Genomic DNA, 15,669 nt, shown 5'->3' with positions numbered 1-15,669 from the left:
AAGACAGGTTACACATAATATGGAAGACAAAACAAAGTCGAGGCACAAAAACGACACAATGATCAATGGCACAAAATAGAGACCCGTCATTGGAGGGAAAACTCCGACTGCTATGTTCACTACCAAGTAAGTAAACACGAACAGGTGATTCAAAAAATAAAAGAACCAAATAAACACATGCTTCCGAAATCAAACCCAAGTGCTTCAATCACAACAGTCTACAAGCTGTAGGCTATCAATCAGACTGCCAGGCTACCAAACCGCAATCAATCGAGCCGCTCTCGAGGGAATAACAACCTCCTGACCACCGTCTATGCAGGATCATGGATGAAATGCATTTCTTTAAATACTTAAAAAGAGCGTCTTTTTAAGTGAAAGATCACGGTTACTAAAGCGGGGCTCGGGAGGGCAGAGCGGGTTTAGTGGGGTAATAATGAGCATTACTGCAGATATCCCCGGGTACAGAGATTCATACTCTACCTGCCAGCTGATGGCCATCCTCCAGAGCCTGACCTGTGGCGGTTTGCAGAATAACACACACGTAAGGCCTTAATGCTGACAAACTGTGCGGGCAGCACATGCTACCCAACCAGAAACAGCACATTTTCAAGAGTCAGTCTGAAGAAAACGACAGTAACACGTTCGACCCAAAAGCTGAAAATCTGATTGGGACGAACTTTTTTCTGCTGCACAAAACTCATCGCCACTTGGCTGTTTAGCCGGCTGCTAGGGTTTTCTCGAGTCCAATTGAAACGGCACAAACATGATGGCGATAAGCACCATAGATTACTTCTTTAAAAAAAAAAAGATGTAACAGGAAATGCATTTACTTTTCACTTCAAATGTTCTGACAACGTGGGGAGAGTTATTTATTAACATTTCCATCATTCTGAATTACATTCAACATTAACATACTAGTAAAGTTGAGATTCATGCGATGCTTATTAGTCAGTCATGCATAAAAGAGACTTAGTAGTTTACGACAAACTCAATCTGTGATATAACTGCGCAATAACCACGTATTTCTAAACAATAAATCCAATCTTACACATTAGACTGAATATTGCTTGTTCCACAGCCAGCCATGTGTTAAACCTAATTAATTATAAATGTTTTATGTTTTCTGATTGAAATAAAAGTATATACAGTACATGCAAGAAGTCGATAATACGCTATGGCGCGAGTACAGAAATGTTTCTTTTACGTACGATTGGCACATACATACATCATATTAGTTTGTGTGTTACATATGTGTTGAACCTGAGTAATCCAAACAGATGTGAATTAAATCAGAATATTTTCGAAACAATAGCTGCATATCAGTTTAACATGTGCAGAAGTGCCCTGGAAGATGTAACGCAGCTCTCTTTTGAGGTTTTGCCAAGCTGAGCTTTAGTTACTCACCTTTCTTCTCTTTTTTCTCTTCTTCCTCTCCTCCAGCGCCGAGCAAAGTGAAGATGATCCCAGTCTGAGAGTTCACTCCGACAGCCGTGACCAGCATTCGACCCGAGCCCTCCATCACATGGGTGCCTGGTGATTCAGTTAACCGAGCAGTAAGTCATGGAGAAACTGTAAATAATAGCAGGCCGCTCTGACCTCAGTGTGTGACATCATACACGGACGCCGCAGACTGCTGTCTGTCAACATCCATCCCTCATGAAGCCAACACAGAGAACTAGTTGGTCACTACCGTCCTTTTCATAAAACGTTGTGTAATCTAAGTACATTAGAAGTGTTCTCCTACAAAACTGCATGACACTAAATGGTGCACTTGGCGCTGAATAGACTATATTTTAGTGTGTCTCTAAAAGATACGTTTAATAAACTAACGGATAGCATTATCCTGATGCTAGTCGCTAGCTCGAACGCATGAATGACAGCATGAATGTCCCAGATTTTGTTCGGTTCTACCTCAGAGGTCTTGACCTTGTTATTAAACTAATAAATCGATCACAAGGTCCTCTTTCTGACACAGCCTGTGGAATCACTGTAGCATATGTTGACCTTCCATACGTTTTATGCGTTGAACATTCAAATAAATAAAGCAGTAAAGTGGGCATTCACCAGAGAGAAGCATGGGGTCTTTATCTGCAGATTTGCGCACATGGTCAGATTCCCCTGTCAGAGAACTCTCATCAATCTTCAGATCATTGCCTTGTATCAAGATCCCATCAGTTGGAAGCAGGTCACCTGATCACAGAAATTCAGCGTTAGTTCATAAAAATAGGATTAGGGCTGTCAGTTTAGAAGAATTAAATGGAAAACAATGCATGCACTCCGACCGACTGCCACAGTAACTAACAAGATATCATTTCTTTAGAGCCACTGTATATATAGTCTATGTTATATAGTTTATATAGTCAGTGGTGTCACAATAATATCTCTCGGACATCTAAGCGGCTGTTGACCTAAAGCAAGCCCACCTGAATCTTTCTTTAGTTTGACTTGTTCGATCTAATGGTCAAGAACAAAACTGTTTCAGAACACAGGCAGCCACTCAAGAACAGAGCATATTTCAGAAGATAATCTTCAAAGCTCTTCCTAGCGCCATTGTGTTCTTTCGAATAATCCTTTCAGTTTCTCCAAACAACAAGTTTGGATCAATATTGCTGTCTCCGAAGAATTCAGAAGTTGATCCTCTAAGACGGCACTTGTCAAGCATTTCACAACAGAATCTCTCTCCAATATTTCTAAGTATACAGCCCTAACCGAGTCAATATAAAAAAGACAAGGCCTGCAGTGTGTTGCGGTCAATAACGCAACACTATATTGTAGGTGTTCCCCAGGGTTTGGTATCTGGCCCTTCTGTTGTTTTATATATCAAGAGAATGCCATTTCGTTCAGAGATAATTTTGCTTTCATTTTACATCTTTGCAATGCAACATATCAACTCCCACACATATTTAAAAATAACGGTAAGCCTGGGACTGCTAACCATCACTGTACTAGTCAAGAAGATGGAACCCCTCTTCCAGCCTGCCAAACGCTCTCACCCACAGGATCGCTCCGTCACTGTCAACAGCTACATTATCTGCCTCCCACTTGTTCAGGAGATCCGAAATAACAACCGGAAGCTCTCCAGCGCCGCAGAACCAGCACAGCCCTTTAGTTCGATAAAATCTCCAGACTAGAACGTGTCGATCAGCTCGACCAACTCTCATAATCAAACTGTAATTAATGACACAGATCAGCCTTGCTTCATCGCACAGCAATGATGTCCAGTCATGAGCAAAAGCTCTCTTGATAACGTACCAATTAATTAGTGGACGTCAAATTGCGTATGGGTGAACCTTCAATTATGAATCCTGAAAAATGTAATTCTTGAAACCACATATCATCTAGATTTACACAATGACACGTGTCATTATATATTGGAATGTTTTTAACTCTAATAGCATGCCGCAGGGCCAACTTTATATTTGCTGCTAAGATGCATTTTGCCAATCTAATCGCAAGTGGACAACACCAGAAATTGCAATTTCATTTGATAGAAAGCCACGTGACTGCATGTAAAGGACCTATACGCTGGTGCCATCCGATTCTAAAGAATTCTAAAAAAAGAAATGAGAAAGATGAGGACACATACCATACTTGACTTGCGCAATATCGCCAACCACAATATCTGCCACAGGAAGCTGGATGACCTGCCCCGCTCGCGCCACCTGGAATTTCTGTTCCTGTTCGATGCGGCTCTGTAAACCCCTGAACTGTTTTTCCTTGCTCCAGTCGTTGAAGGCCGTGACCAGAACAACACAGACCACCGAGAGTAAGATAGCAGCCCCCTCGATCCACCCGGCCTCCGACTCTCCCTCGTCCTCCGCACCCGCGTTCGCCGCCCCACAGGCTGCAGGAAGAGGAAGACCAGATTTAAAATCACATTACTAAAACCAGTCAACTTTAAGTCAGTCATTTCCAGACCAGACTAATTATTAAAATGCGCACCTTGAAACCAAGACCAAATTTACTAAACGGGGCAATTTAGAGCAAAACTTTGAATTCGGCGAATCCAAATCAGCATCAGAAGGATGGGAAGTGTGTGATTTACTAACAGCATGCTGCCAGATCATTTCCATGAATCGGGTAACTCCTACAAATGCATATTCATTAAGGTCAGACACAAAAATAACAGTGCCCATGCTTTTTCAGCGCTAATTCCTTGCACATCTTTATTTCATGCCAAAAGATGGTTGGCGCTGGTGTGAGCTGTTAGTATATCTGGCTGTTGAAGGGAAATATCCAGCGAGCGATACCAAAGCTTTATCCGAAAGAGATGAAGGTGCATTGAAATCAACCCTGTTACTTATGCTGGCATCGTTATTCAGTGATCATCAGGTTTATTATTAAATACAACTTTTGTTGGTATGCTAGTTTTAGGCTCTATTATTCATAGAAAGTATCATGTCTGAGCATATCTTTGCAGTGTAATGTGAGGTTACTGGAGCCATTTCTGATTAATAATAAAAATACACATACATTATTTCTCAAATAAAAAATATATTTTGCTTAAACCATCTGGTTTATGAGGGAATAGGAAGTAAACATAACTGTTAGTGATATTACCGACAGATAATGAATCTGGTTGATGATATTTCTTTTTATTCAAACAGAAATGTAAAGGCCACATTTTCATATTCACTCAAAGTGAATCACGTAAGTGCGATTAAATATGGCACTTATTGCGCAAACGCAATGATTCATAATAACTGTGATTACTGTGCACGCATATTATATAACAGCAGAATGATTTTAGATACGTTAAACACTGACCAAGATTCTGAACCGGGTAACACGTTCACAGCTAAATACCTATAAACCATAAAGAAATGCATCTAGAAATCGGTCTGTTTTATGATGCACACGCATCCAGGTCACGTCTGATTATTTCCAGGGTCCCGGTGACTCCGCTGGGAGTCCGTCCGCTCCAGCTGTGCGGGACAATCACTGCAAGAACTGGAAAGCATTCGTTCACAGGGACACGCTGTCCGCTGTCACGATGACACACCGGGACACACACAACACCATCTGAATGAGAAAAACTGCTAGCATGCACACTGTTCCCGACATTTGACATCTAGCACTTTATGTTTGGCTGGCGGCTCCTCCTCCTGTCGTTAGAGACGTCGGACCACCTTAAACACAGACTCGTCTCAGCGCTGCTCTTAGTGATCATTGTAGTGCATGTAGATGTGCACTATTTAGTTTTATGAGAAAACAATGCGAGAAAGCTACTTAGAAAGCAATCAAGCAACCTGTAATTAAACACATGAAGCTTCTTAAGGGACCGATGTCATTATGAGCGTAAAGTACAGTAACAGAATACATTTTACTAAAACATCTGCTATACATGAAGAAGATCTAAAAGGTATAGATAATAAAAGTAAAAAGAGCAGTAGAGAGATTAGCATTTAGGCTTTGTTTTGTAAAACACGTTCTAATATATACTTTCTAAATGTTGTTAATGTATTAATGTATTATTATTTCTACAGCTGCTACTCCTCTGCTATTTCTGTTAGTATTTTTTCTTCTTAAGTTCTGTAGGAATGACTAAATGGAATAAACGCTGAAATAAAGAAAGCAACGCGATCGTTGATTTAAATGTAATGAAGGACGAGTAAAATATTGACGTCTTGTGACACGCCAAACTCGTTTTAGGTTTTCCTTTTAGGATTCTTATTCAGTGAAACGTTTGTTCTTGTAAAATTAATTTACGTAACACCCTTTAATGAACTAACAAAACGTGAAGTTGAGAAGATAATAAAAGGTGATCAGCTACAGAACTTCCGATGAAATGATGTCACTTTAAATCCATAAACATCAAAAAGCTAAATGGTTTTGGGACAACGAGATGGAGCGTAATTCACGAGATGAGCTAGCCCTTTAAATCCGTGCCCGCCTTCTGATGAATATTGCGGTGCGTGGGTTTCAGAAGTCTATTTTTAGGCGGTGCAGTATGGAATCTGGTGATGGAGAGCTGAGTGGATCTCTTCTGGACTGTGTGTGGAGCTGTCCGTGGTGCTGAGCACCGTTAGATAACAGCTCGTGACTCTGGGAGCTACACACACTTCAGCAAAACACACACGCTTTCTGGTGTTCCTGGTTGAGCCGTATAAAGACATACCAGCAAGCCCAGGGATATGTGAATAAATGACCTTCATCCTTCCTTCATCGGGTGTCATGTGCTGCTGTCAGCTCTTCGGCTGGAAAGTGAGATTTTACCTGTATTGATCTCTCTCGTTCGTGAGGGAGCTGCAGGTTGAAGATCTGTACGGGTATAATTCAGTCTGAACGGCAGCCATGTCTGGACACACGGAGCTGCGGCGCCATTTATCTTCTTTAAGAGACACAGACAGCGGCGTTCTCCATCCTTTCTTCTGTAACGCCGCACTCTTAATGAGCATTCAAAGTCCACTGCAGGTCTATCGCGCATATTAACGTGCAGTTTACATATTACGTGAGGGTTATTATGAGAATAAAGAAGACCTGGACAAACAAATCCACCATCTAGGCTGAATGCCTAGCACTGTGCTATGTATGAGCAGAGGAATCCTTTCATAGCACGTTTGGTTATTTCTTACTGGCTGTGGTTTAGATTCAGCTTTGTTAGCTCAGTGCACATGTACGCATATTATTAAATGAAAGAAACTGATTTGGAGAAATTTAGCATCCCCGCAAATGCTCTGCAGCGAATGGGTGCCGTCAGAATGGATTCTGGACTTGAATCTTAATGCAGGATTAGTTTCATCTTTTCTCTTCTCCAGATGTTAACTTTTGCTGTGGACTCTCATTGTGACGGCACCCATTCACATCCATTGCTGAGACACTAATGGAATGACACAAAAAACATAGCATTTTTTGAAGAACTATTGCTATATAGGTTTGATTGCGTTACACCACGTAATCTGAGCATAATATCAGCTAAAGAATACTCTCTGCCCTCTTTGCAGTTAGCTTGGACTTAGTTTTCAACGTGAACATGATAATGCTGACTATCTGAGAGAATCTTCTGAGAGTTTAGAAGCTCACGAGCCATTCTTTGCTCACATCTAAACTGCACTGGAATGAAAGATCATTTTCCATTTCAGGAGTAATTGAATCCTTGAGCATTATCGTGATTGATAACACTTGCTCAGCATTCTGTTCGCTTCTTTATGCCGCTTTAATGCTTTCGTGTTCCCTGCACATTTTATGGCCCGGCGGCTTGATGTATGGCCTTCACCTAAAGGTTATTCTTCCAGCGCACACTTCATTAACTCTGGAGGCCTGGAAAACCTTCTTTCTCTGGATTCCCTCGCTGAGAAGAGCTGAGGAGCACCGCTGACGTCCAGGAGCAGACAGCTTTAGATATTACATTTAACTTACAGATCACAAACAAAAACACAAAGAGATGTTTCTACCTGGTTGGTTGGTACAGATCGAAGCATTTAGGTGGATGGATTTATTCAGATGTTACCACTTTTAGATTACCGTTTATAGTATATTTGGACACACTTAAAAATATCTGAAAGTCACTGCATGTAAAATACAGACATCATTTGAGACCCTCGAGGGCAAAACTAGGGCCAAAATATATATTTAATTGAAATTTAATCATCATCTGAGCTGTGTAAATAAGCTTTCCTATGATCATATTTAGCTAATATACAACAAAATAATCTAAATCACCAAGTTGATCTTATCAATGCGTATCACTAATCAAAAATTGAGTTTTGACATATTTAAGTTTGCAAAATATCTTCAATCATAATCCTATTGATTTTAGGCATTTTTACCAATGCAATGTATTGTTGTCTATTGTTACAAATATACCTGCGCTGCTGAAGAAGAAACGTGCACAAACCATCAAATCCTCAAATAAAAGAGACGTTTGTACTATTTGAAATACTATAAGAAAGAACGTAGTGTTGAAATATAGAAAGTCTGTGCTTAGCGTTCATAGATATGGCTATGATATAATAAATGTGTATTTCAGCGTGTCAAACTAAACTAACTGTGGTTGATGGCTTCACATGTCAGCCAGACTCTTTGCTCGGTGCTTGGCCAGAATAAGATGCCAAGAGCGCCAGATTTTGTGCCCAGAGGGAATGTTTGGGAATTGACATCCATTATAAACCACCTTGACATCAGTTGGTTAGAGGTCACTGAGAAAAAGACTTGTGCAGTATTTGAGTGCAAGCCACCGGTTTGGTTTGTGTGTGATTTAATACAATATAAGACGTGGCTGAGATGTTCACATACGTTTTTTTATACAGCAGCAAAGAGCAGCTACCTACAGCGCTATAAGAACCAACATCAACCTTAAAGTGAAATATTCTGTCTACAAACATTCTGGCTTTTTTTGCAGAAAATGCATTTTTTGACCTCGCTGACTGTCACCGCATGGATGACAGAACAAATAGAGCCATACGGAGGCCCTGAAGGGACACGGTGACGGAACACATTTAGGGTGAGAGGAAAAAGTTTTTGCAGAATATTTTGCATTCCCTCAAGAAACTTTGTGTTCTCTCAAAAAGATATTTCCTGTCTCCAACAAAACCTCTGAGTTCCTTCATAAACCCAGTGGAGCTTAAACTTCCTGTTTACTTGAATGGGTCTCATCACCTTAACCCACCCTTAAACCGACCCATACCACCAAACCTGCCCTTAACCTTACCCATATCCTACCAAATATATTAACAATATTACTATTAATGAAGCAGAACAGCCCAGAATGTGAATTTGCTGTATGTCATGCTTTTGTGAATTTATTTATTAAAAAAATATATATATATATATATATATATATATACATATATAAGTGTTTTTTCTGAACTCAACTAGTTTTGCGAAGAAGCACATATATATATATATATATTTGTGGGAGAATGCAGATACATGCATATATGTTCGCAGGAGAACACACCAAAAAAAGAAAACCCCACCCACCCTGACTTTTTTCACCACCGTGTCCCTTTAGGGGCTCCGTAGAGTCACACAGGTTCATACATAGAGAGAGATTTTCAGGAAACGCCAGGCGCATGAAGAAGAAGAAGACACAGATACTCACACTCGCTGCCCTCTCCAGGCGGCTGATAAAAGGACAGTCCCAGAGAGATCAGCGCTGCAATCTCCAGGATGATGAGGGTCACATCTTGTAATGCTTCCCACACTAACTGTAAAAAAGTTTTTGGCTTCTTTGGAGGTATAAGATTTCGCCCGAAGACTTCTTTTCTTTTATCTAGATCTGTGGCAACTCCATCCAAACCTGTGGGGGAACAGCAAAGACAGATGTCACACGACAGCAGAAAACACAACACATCCAGCCCATCTGATACCGGCGTGTCAATGAGGTCAGAAGGTCACTCGTAACCGCGGCAACCGGTCATGTGACCTGTCAGCTCAGTCAGATCTGGGCTGTTGGACCCTGTTAGAAACAAGCACGTTGTTAAACCGTTTTTATATTAAAGGGTTTAAAGTGTAGAACAGCAAGCTGACTCTGGGCCACCGGACTCTTAGAAGATAATACACACCTGAGGAGGTGATGCGCAGCTTATACTGTTACCTCAGGTGTGCATTATCTTCTGAGAATTCAACGACCCGGAGTCAATTATTCTTCTTATACTACGGTAACCAGACCTCAAGACATCGATACGATGATTTCAAGGTATTTGTCCAGTTTTTCTACTTAAACCGCTATTGTGAGAAGGATAGCTTCTTCCAAAACGTCATTTCAGACCTAGTAACTGTTAGCAGACTAATGCAGTTAATAACATAAAGAGAGAGAGAGAGATACCTCTCAATAGTGTTCGGCAGCAATGTCTCTAGCAATAGTGAAACTTAAGCTAGGAAACTTTCTAAAAAGCGCAGTTGCAGCTTGTGGGAAGTCACGTTGTTTAACTTGTTACACTGTGTTACTGGTAAAAACCTGACCACATTAGCGTGCATGCTAGCATGTGTGTGTGTGTGTGTGTCTGTGAGAGAGACAGAATACGCGCTTTCCGTACATGATAAAACACAAATGTCATTTTTATCATTTTGTTTACTACACTTCTTTGCTCATTTATTTTATTAACATCGAGTAAAGCGTGAAGCTTGTGTGTTTGCGGAGTCTACTGCTTCAGTCGATGAATGCTAAAGGCTCCGAGAGCGTCTCAGTCCCCGTTCAGTGCTGTAACGTCTCTCTCAGCCGCGGCAGAAAAAGGCTTTACATCCAGTGCCCACAAATGGAAAATGAGCAATGCATCTCTCTGTGTAAGACTGGGCCCTCATGTCACCCACAGTCTCCAATTACCCAGCTGACTCACAGCACAGGCCCATCTCCACGCTTACATAACACACTCACACTAGTCAGGGAGCTGCCTTGACAACTAGTCAACTGAGTTGAAGCAAGTCCTGTATAATTAGACAGCTCTTAAGGCACTGCATGCGACGCAGCACTTTTAAAACACTTACCGACGTCTTCAACAATCACAGAGTCATCACCAATCGCTGCCCAGACCCACATATCTCCACACGCCCCAATCTCTTTTTAGTATTAAAGCAGGAACGAAACTTTTGCCAGTGTCACCGAGGAAATAAACGACTGAGGATCACACGCTACCAGACCTTAAACACAAATGAAAGCAATAGGTGCCTAAAAACTGCTTCAGAATGTAGAGTCTAAAGCTAATGTGCCGTTTACGAAAGACATTTTTGTTTTACAGTTTCCACAAAAATATTAAGCAGCACATCTAAATAATATAACAATTAATTGTCTGGTTTTAATTGTAAATGAATAAAACAACAGTTAAAAGGTCTGTGTATTGGCGAGAATCTGGTAAAACGATACGTATCACGATACAAGGGTTGCGATAGGATATTTTGCAATCCACTGCGATACTGTAAGTTCAGAGATAAGAACACTGCTACACGAAACTGCCATGAGTCTCGTGTGATGTTTTTAAAATACTGATATTGCGTTTTTGCTAATCGATACTTGATCGCTAAACAAAATTTCGTGATACTCACGTATATCAATATTTTACATTTACATTTAGTCATTTTGCTGATGTTTTTATCCAAAGAGACTTACAATTAGGGAATAAATAAAGCGATTCATCTTAAAGAGGAAGTAATACCAGCCTCATGCATTGTTCCGGATAGGGGTGGGAAGATCATCCCAGCAGCCAGGAACGGTGAACGAGAATGTTCTCTGTGATGGAGCCATGAGGCGACGGTCACTCACAGATCTCAAACTTCTAGAGGGGATGTAGATTATGGAAGTAGGCAGGTGCTGAGACTGTACTTTAAGCAAGCATCAGTGCTTCAGTGTCAACCGGGAGCCAGTGCAAGGAGATAAAGAGAGCATTTTGGCTTGATCGTGTTTGCAGGAAGTCCAGCTAGAAGAGCATTGCAGTAGTCCAGCCTAGAAACGAACCAGGGCCTGGACAAGAAGTTGTTAAGCATGTTCTGTAAGAAAGGACCTGATCTTTCTTGTGTAATGCAAATCTGGAAGACCAAGCAATGTGGTCGTTGAAGGTCAGTTGCTCAAAGTTAATTGTAGATGATCCTGGCTGGATGGTGAAGTGGTGCTGTAGAGTCAGAGTGGCCGGGAAGACAAGAAGCTCAGTCTCCAGGTTGAGATGCAGGTGATGATCTTTCATCCAGATCTAGCTACCGTTGGATCATCTGGTTGAAACTAAAGGTAGAGCTGTGTGTCATCAGAGTAGAAGTGATAGGAGAAGTCGTGTGTCTGTGTGATGGGACGCAGTGATGTAGTGTATGTGGAGAAGAGGAGGGGTCCTAGAACCCATCCCTGAGGAACCCCAGTGACCAGTTAACGTGACGAGCTGGATATCTCTCCTCCTCAAGACACCCTGAAAGACCTACCACTCGGTGGTCTCTTCTGAAACCTGACTAGTTAGCCTTCAGTTTGCTGTCTTACACCCCAACCAATTAATTAATCAACATCATCGATAATAATCAGAAATGTCTACTGAGCAGCAAATCATCTTATTAGATGATCATTAGAGCTATGCTGATGCTGTAAATTTAATAAAAATATAAATAAAAAAACATTTTACAAAACAAATCTAAATAGTTTTTTATTAAATAAATGCAGCCTTGATGATCAGATGATGATCAAATTTCTTTTGAAAGATTAAAAATCTGACCACCCCTAAACTGAGGACAATAAAGATGGAATTTAACAACTCCACTTCCTTCCTCTCAGATTCAGATGCTTTACCCACAGAGGAAACAAACAGAACAAGGTCAGCCGGTGTGCACTATGACCTTAGAAAGACATACTGTATTAAACTTTGATAAAAAACAAAACAAAAAAAATCAACTGACAAGAATAAAAATGTAGCGGCGTTTGGTGAGAAAGCTGAAGACCCAGTGGACGTCCAGTCAGTCATGAACTGTGTGGAAGCAGATCTCACGTCCTACAAGAACTACCCGCCGCTAGCTGAGGAGCAGACGTGTTCATCGCTAGCTAATCGCTATGTTTACAGCGTATTGATTAGCTAACTGTTGACTTAACACAATCATAGAACTGTATTACATACTGAGTTAAGTGTTAATCAATAATTACCAGCTTCTTCAATAGTGTCTTATTAGTTTACAGTGAGAAAAAAACTATACTCTAAAGTGTTACCTAAGTAATTAGTCAATGATAAGCTAATTATTAGCATGCACATAACTAGAATATTAGTAATATTTATTAATAGCCTTATTCTACATCCTTCATCCTACCCAATACCTAAATTAGGAATTTACTGAGAGAACATGTGAAGATAATAGTCAATACGTGTTACCTATTCTAAAGATACTGTTATTATCATTTATGAACACATAGTCATGTTTTGTAGATTATTAGTTAATCATTAACCAATCGCTTACAACTGAACGTTATTATATTTCTACCAAAAAAAACATTGATGCTTTGGTTCAACTAAACGTTTTGAGTTTATGAGTGAAGTAGATCAGAAGAGCACTCGGTGCTTGTTTAGTTTACTTAATGCCATTATTCTCAGCCACATTACTTTGAGTTAGGGCACATAAATGCTTTCGGTTTTGTTAAAGTATCATTTTAGAATGTAGGAACAGGATCTCCACTTCCCATCATGCTTTGCACCGGTCTGGATAGGGAGAGAAATAGTTGAAATGAAATGTTATTTTATGCATCTTTTCTCAAGATGATAGAATAGAGATGCATATAAATATGTAATGCTCTTCTATGTTTGAGTTTGTATTTTGGGGGTAATTATGCTGAAGTGTAGAGCATGTGCTTGGGTTGAGGACACACACACACACACACACACACACACACACACACATATATTTTCAGTGTATATTACTGAAAAATATATCATACTGCAAAAAATATCAGCAGCGTTGCTAGCTTTTTTCCAGAAACTACAAATAACAGAAATGTCTTTAAGAGACTGAATCTAGCGTAGCTGTTATAGAATGCAAGAATGTGATGTTTCTGTCGCCCTGCAGAATAACAGTAAAAATAATTCTACATGCACGATATTTGACCTTGAGATTTTCTGCATTTCATTTCTTAAGGGCGGTGAGGCGGTCAGAGGAAACACATCCATCGAGTTACCGTCGAACAAAGTCGACATCGAGCTAAAGCGGCGAGAAATAAGATGGCGGCTGCTTCCATGGGAACCGGAGGCTGTGTTTCAGAGAGAGCGAGTGTGTGACACGAGGAGGAGACGAGGCCGCTGGGAAACAACGCACAGGTTGCAAATAGCACAGTGTGCTAAAAATAAACTCATTACACATTCCATCTTAATTGAGAGTGTGTGTGTGTGTGTGTGTGTGTGTGTGTGTGTGTGTGTGTGTGTGTGGGGAGGGTTCTCCGGAGCATCCGTCCCACCCGCCGTGAACGCCAGCTCCTGTGATCGCCCGACCACATGTGTGTAGTTCAGGCTCAGAGCACGCCTGTCGTCACGTGACCAGAGCATTAAAGCTTTATTAAAAGGAACAGGAAGACAGCATGGGGAGATATAAATATGTGAGTGTTTCATGCGGTTTAGTCTGCGAGTCATAAACGCAGTCATTAGCAGGTGTCAGCAAACGACTCAAACATGCTGCAGTCATAAAAAACACCGCCAAAAGACAATAAATCACTGCGTGCACGACACGGATACAGATTCATAAAGGTGCCTCGTGCCTTGGGTTATTAGACTCTGAGGAGGTCTGTGAACGTAAAAGAACACTTAAGTCTGTCAGTCATGTTCATCGGTTCGGCCTCTGTTTGTGTGTGTGTGTGTGTGTGTGTGTGTGTGAGCCTGGAGGTAGCACAGGTGTATGTGTAGAAATAGCCATACATTGTATGCCAAAAAGCATTAGGATATTAAGTGGAGATCATGTTCTATATACAGTAGATTTGTAAATATATCAAAACGTATTTTGTGATTAGTAATATGCATCGCATTTGGAGAACATTAAAGGCGATTTTCTCAATATTTGCATTGTGTTGCACCATCAGACATCAGCGGAAAGGTTATTAATTCTGCTTTCACATCTATATATCTTGTGTGACTGACAGCTCAAGAGCAATGCATGCATAACTGCACAGCATATTCGCAAATCTCATTTTAACAATGACATCTATCACCGAACATCAAAAGATGCATCAGAAAAATCATTAAAAATAAGCGCATTAATCTGTACTGAATGTACACCGGGAGCGGACTTCAAATCATAAAAGCACATATATTGACGAAACTGTATTAACGGATAAATATTGCATTAAAGAAATAAGGACACTCAAGCGTGCGTAAAGACAGACACACACTCTTATTCATTTTCGGTGTTTTTAAGACAGTCACTAAAGAGGTCAATAGAGCACTATGCGTTCAACTAATTGCATTTAAAATAACTACAATTTTCATTTCATTGTCAATCGTGCGTCATTAAGCGTCTGAAACATTGAGCGCTATTTTAAAGTATTTAAAGTGCACTTGGCCGTAGCCCTGTGGTTTTTCTCCACACACTCACGCTCGTGTTTCAAACAACAGATGATTTTCACAATAATCTAAAGTTTAGCGACGAGAGCATTCGTTTTAAAGACACCGGATACAGAAACAATGAAAGGAGCGTGAAGATGAGGAGTGAACGAGTGAAGCTGACCTCATTACTCACTGAACGAGTGTGAATCGCCGCGCTCTGGGGACTCGTGACACCGCGGAATATCATATTAATTAGGGTGTAAAACCAGGACGCGTACACACTGTATATTTGGGACAGATATAGACGGAGAGCAGGGAATAAGTGCGCTTTAAAACGGCGAAAGATTGATTTCTGCACTTGGTGTGAAGGCCGGCTCGCTCACACACGATCTTCTCCGTGCTATTTATACAGCTGCAGCTCCGGCGATGCGTTTTCAGCGCAGATATCCGCATATGCTTACGCTCTTGATGTGATATTCAAAAATTACCCTTTTAAAAGACAGAGGGAGAGAGAGAGGACCTGCAATATTGCATATTTTAATGCCTAGCTTTTCCACTGTGGGTAAAAATAGATCGCCATGGAAACCCTACACATAAAGCACTGTGGGTATTGCAGCGCATGCAGATAATAACACACGGGAACACCTGCATTGATGCACATCTGTCTTCACCGCACGATCAATACACCTCCTGACACATGAACACCGCATTTAATGGCATGAGAATCACAAAGAGGCCTGTCCCG

General features: G+C 40.8%; 1 protein-coding gene across 12 annotated transcripts in view; it reads right to left on the bottom strand.

Annotated features, from left to right (window-relative positions):
• atp2b2 (ATPase plasma membrane Ca2+ transporting 2) overlaps nt 1-15,669 on the bottom strand; it is a 106,353-nt gene that overhangs the window by 30,406 nt on the left and 60,278 nt on the right. For 8 of the 12 annotated variants that reach the window (XR_006252083.1, XM_043251996.1, XM_043251995.1 and 5 more), the window contains exons 3-7: nt 9,044-9,241; nt 3,587-3,844; nt 2,065-2,190; nt 1,405-1,530; nt 481-513 (exon numbers count right to left, since the gene is read on the bottom strand). Coding sequence is in view for 11 of the 12 variants with exons in the window: in XM_043251996.1 (XP_043107931.1) it covers nt 481-513; nt 1,405-1,530; nt 2,065-2,190; nt 3,587-3,844; nt 9,044-9,241 (741 nt within the window). In the remaining variant the exon portion in view is untranslated. The remainder of the gene's footprint in view (nt 1-480; nt 514-1,404; nt 1,531-2,064; nt 2,191-3,586; nt 3,845-9,043; nt 9,242-15,669) is intronic. The other 4 variants (XM_043251993.1, XM_043251997.1, XM_043251990.1 and 1 more) reach the window with 1 other exon arrangement.

The sequence above is a fragment of the Puntigrus tetrazona genome, chromosome 11 (genome assembly GCF_018831695.1).
Source record: "Puntigrus tetrazona isolate hp1 chromosome 11, ASM1883169v1, whole genome shotgun sequence".
NCBI classification, from domain to species: domain Eukaryota; kingdom Metazoa; phylum Chordata; class Actinopteri; order Cypriniformes; family Cyprinidae; genus Puntigrus; species Puntigrus tetrazona.
The sequence above is the reverse complement of the archived record's forward strand: the minus strand, read 5'-3'. Positions and strand labels throughout refer to the sequence as shown.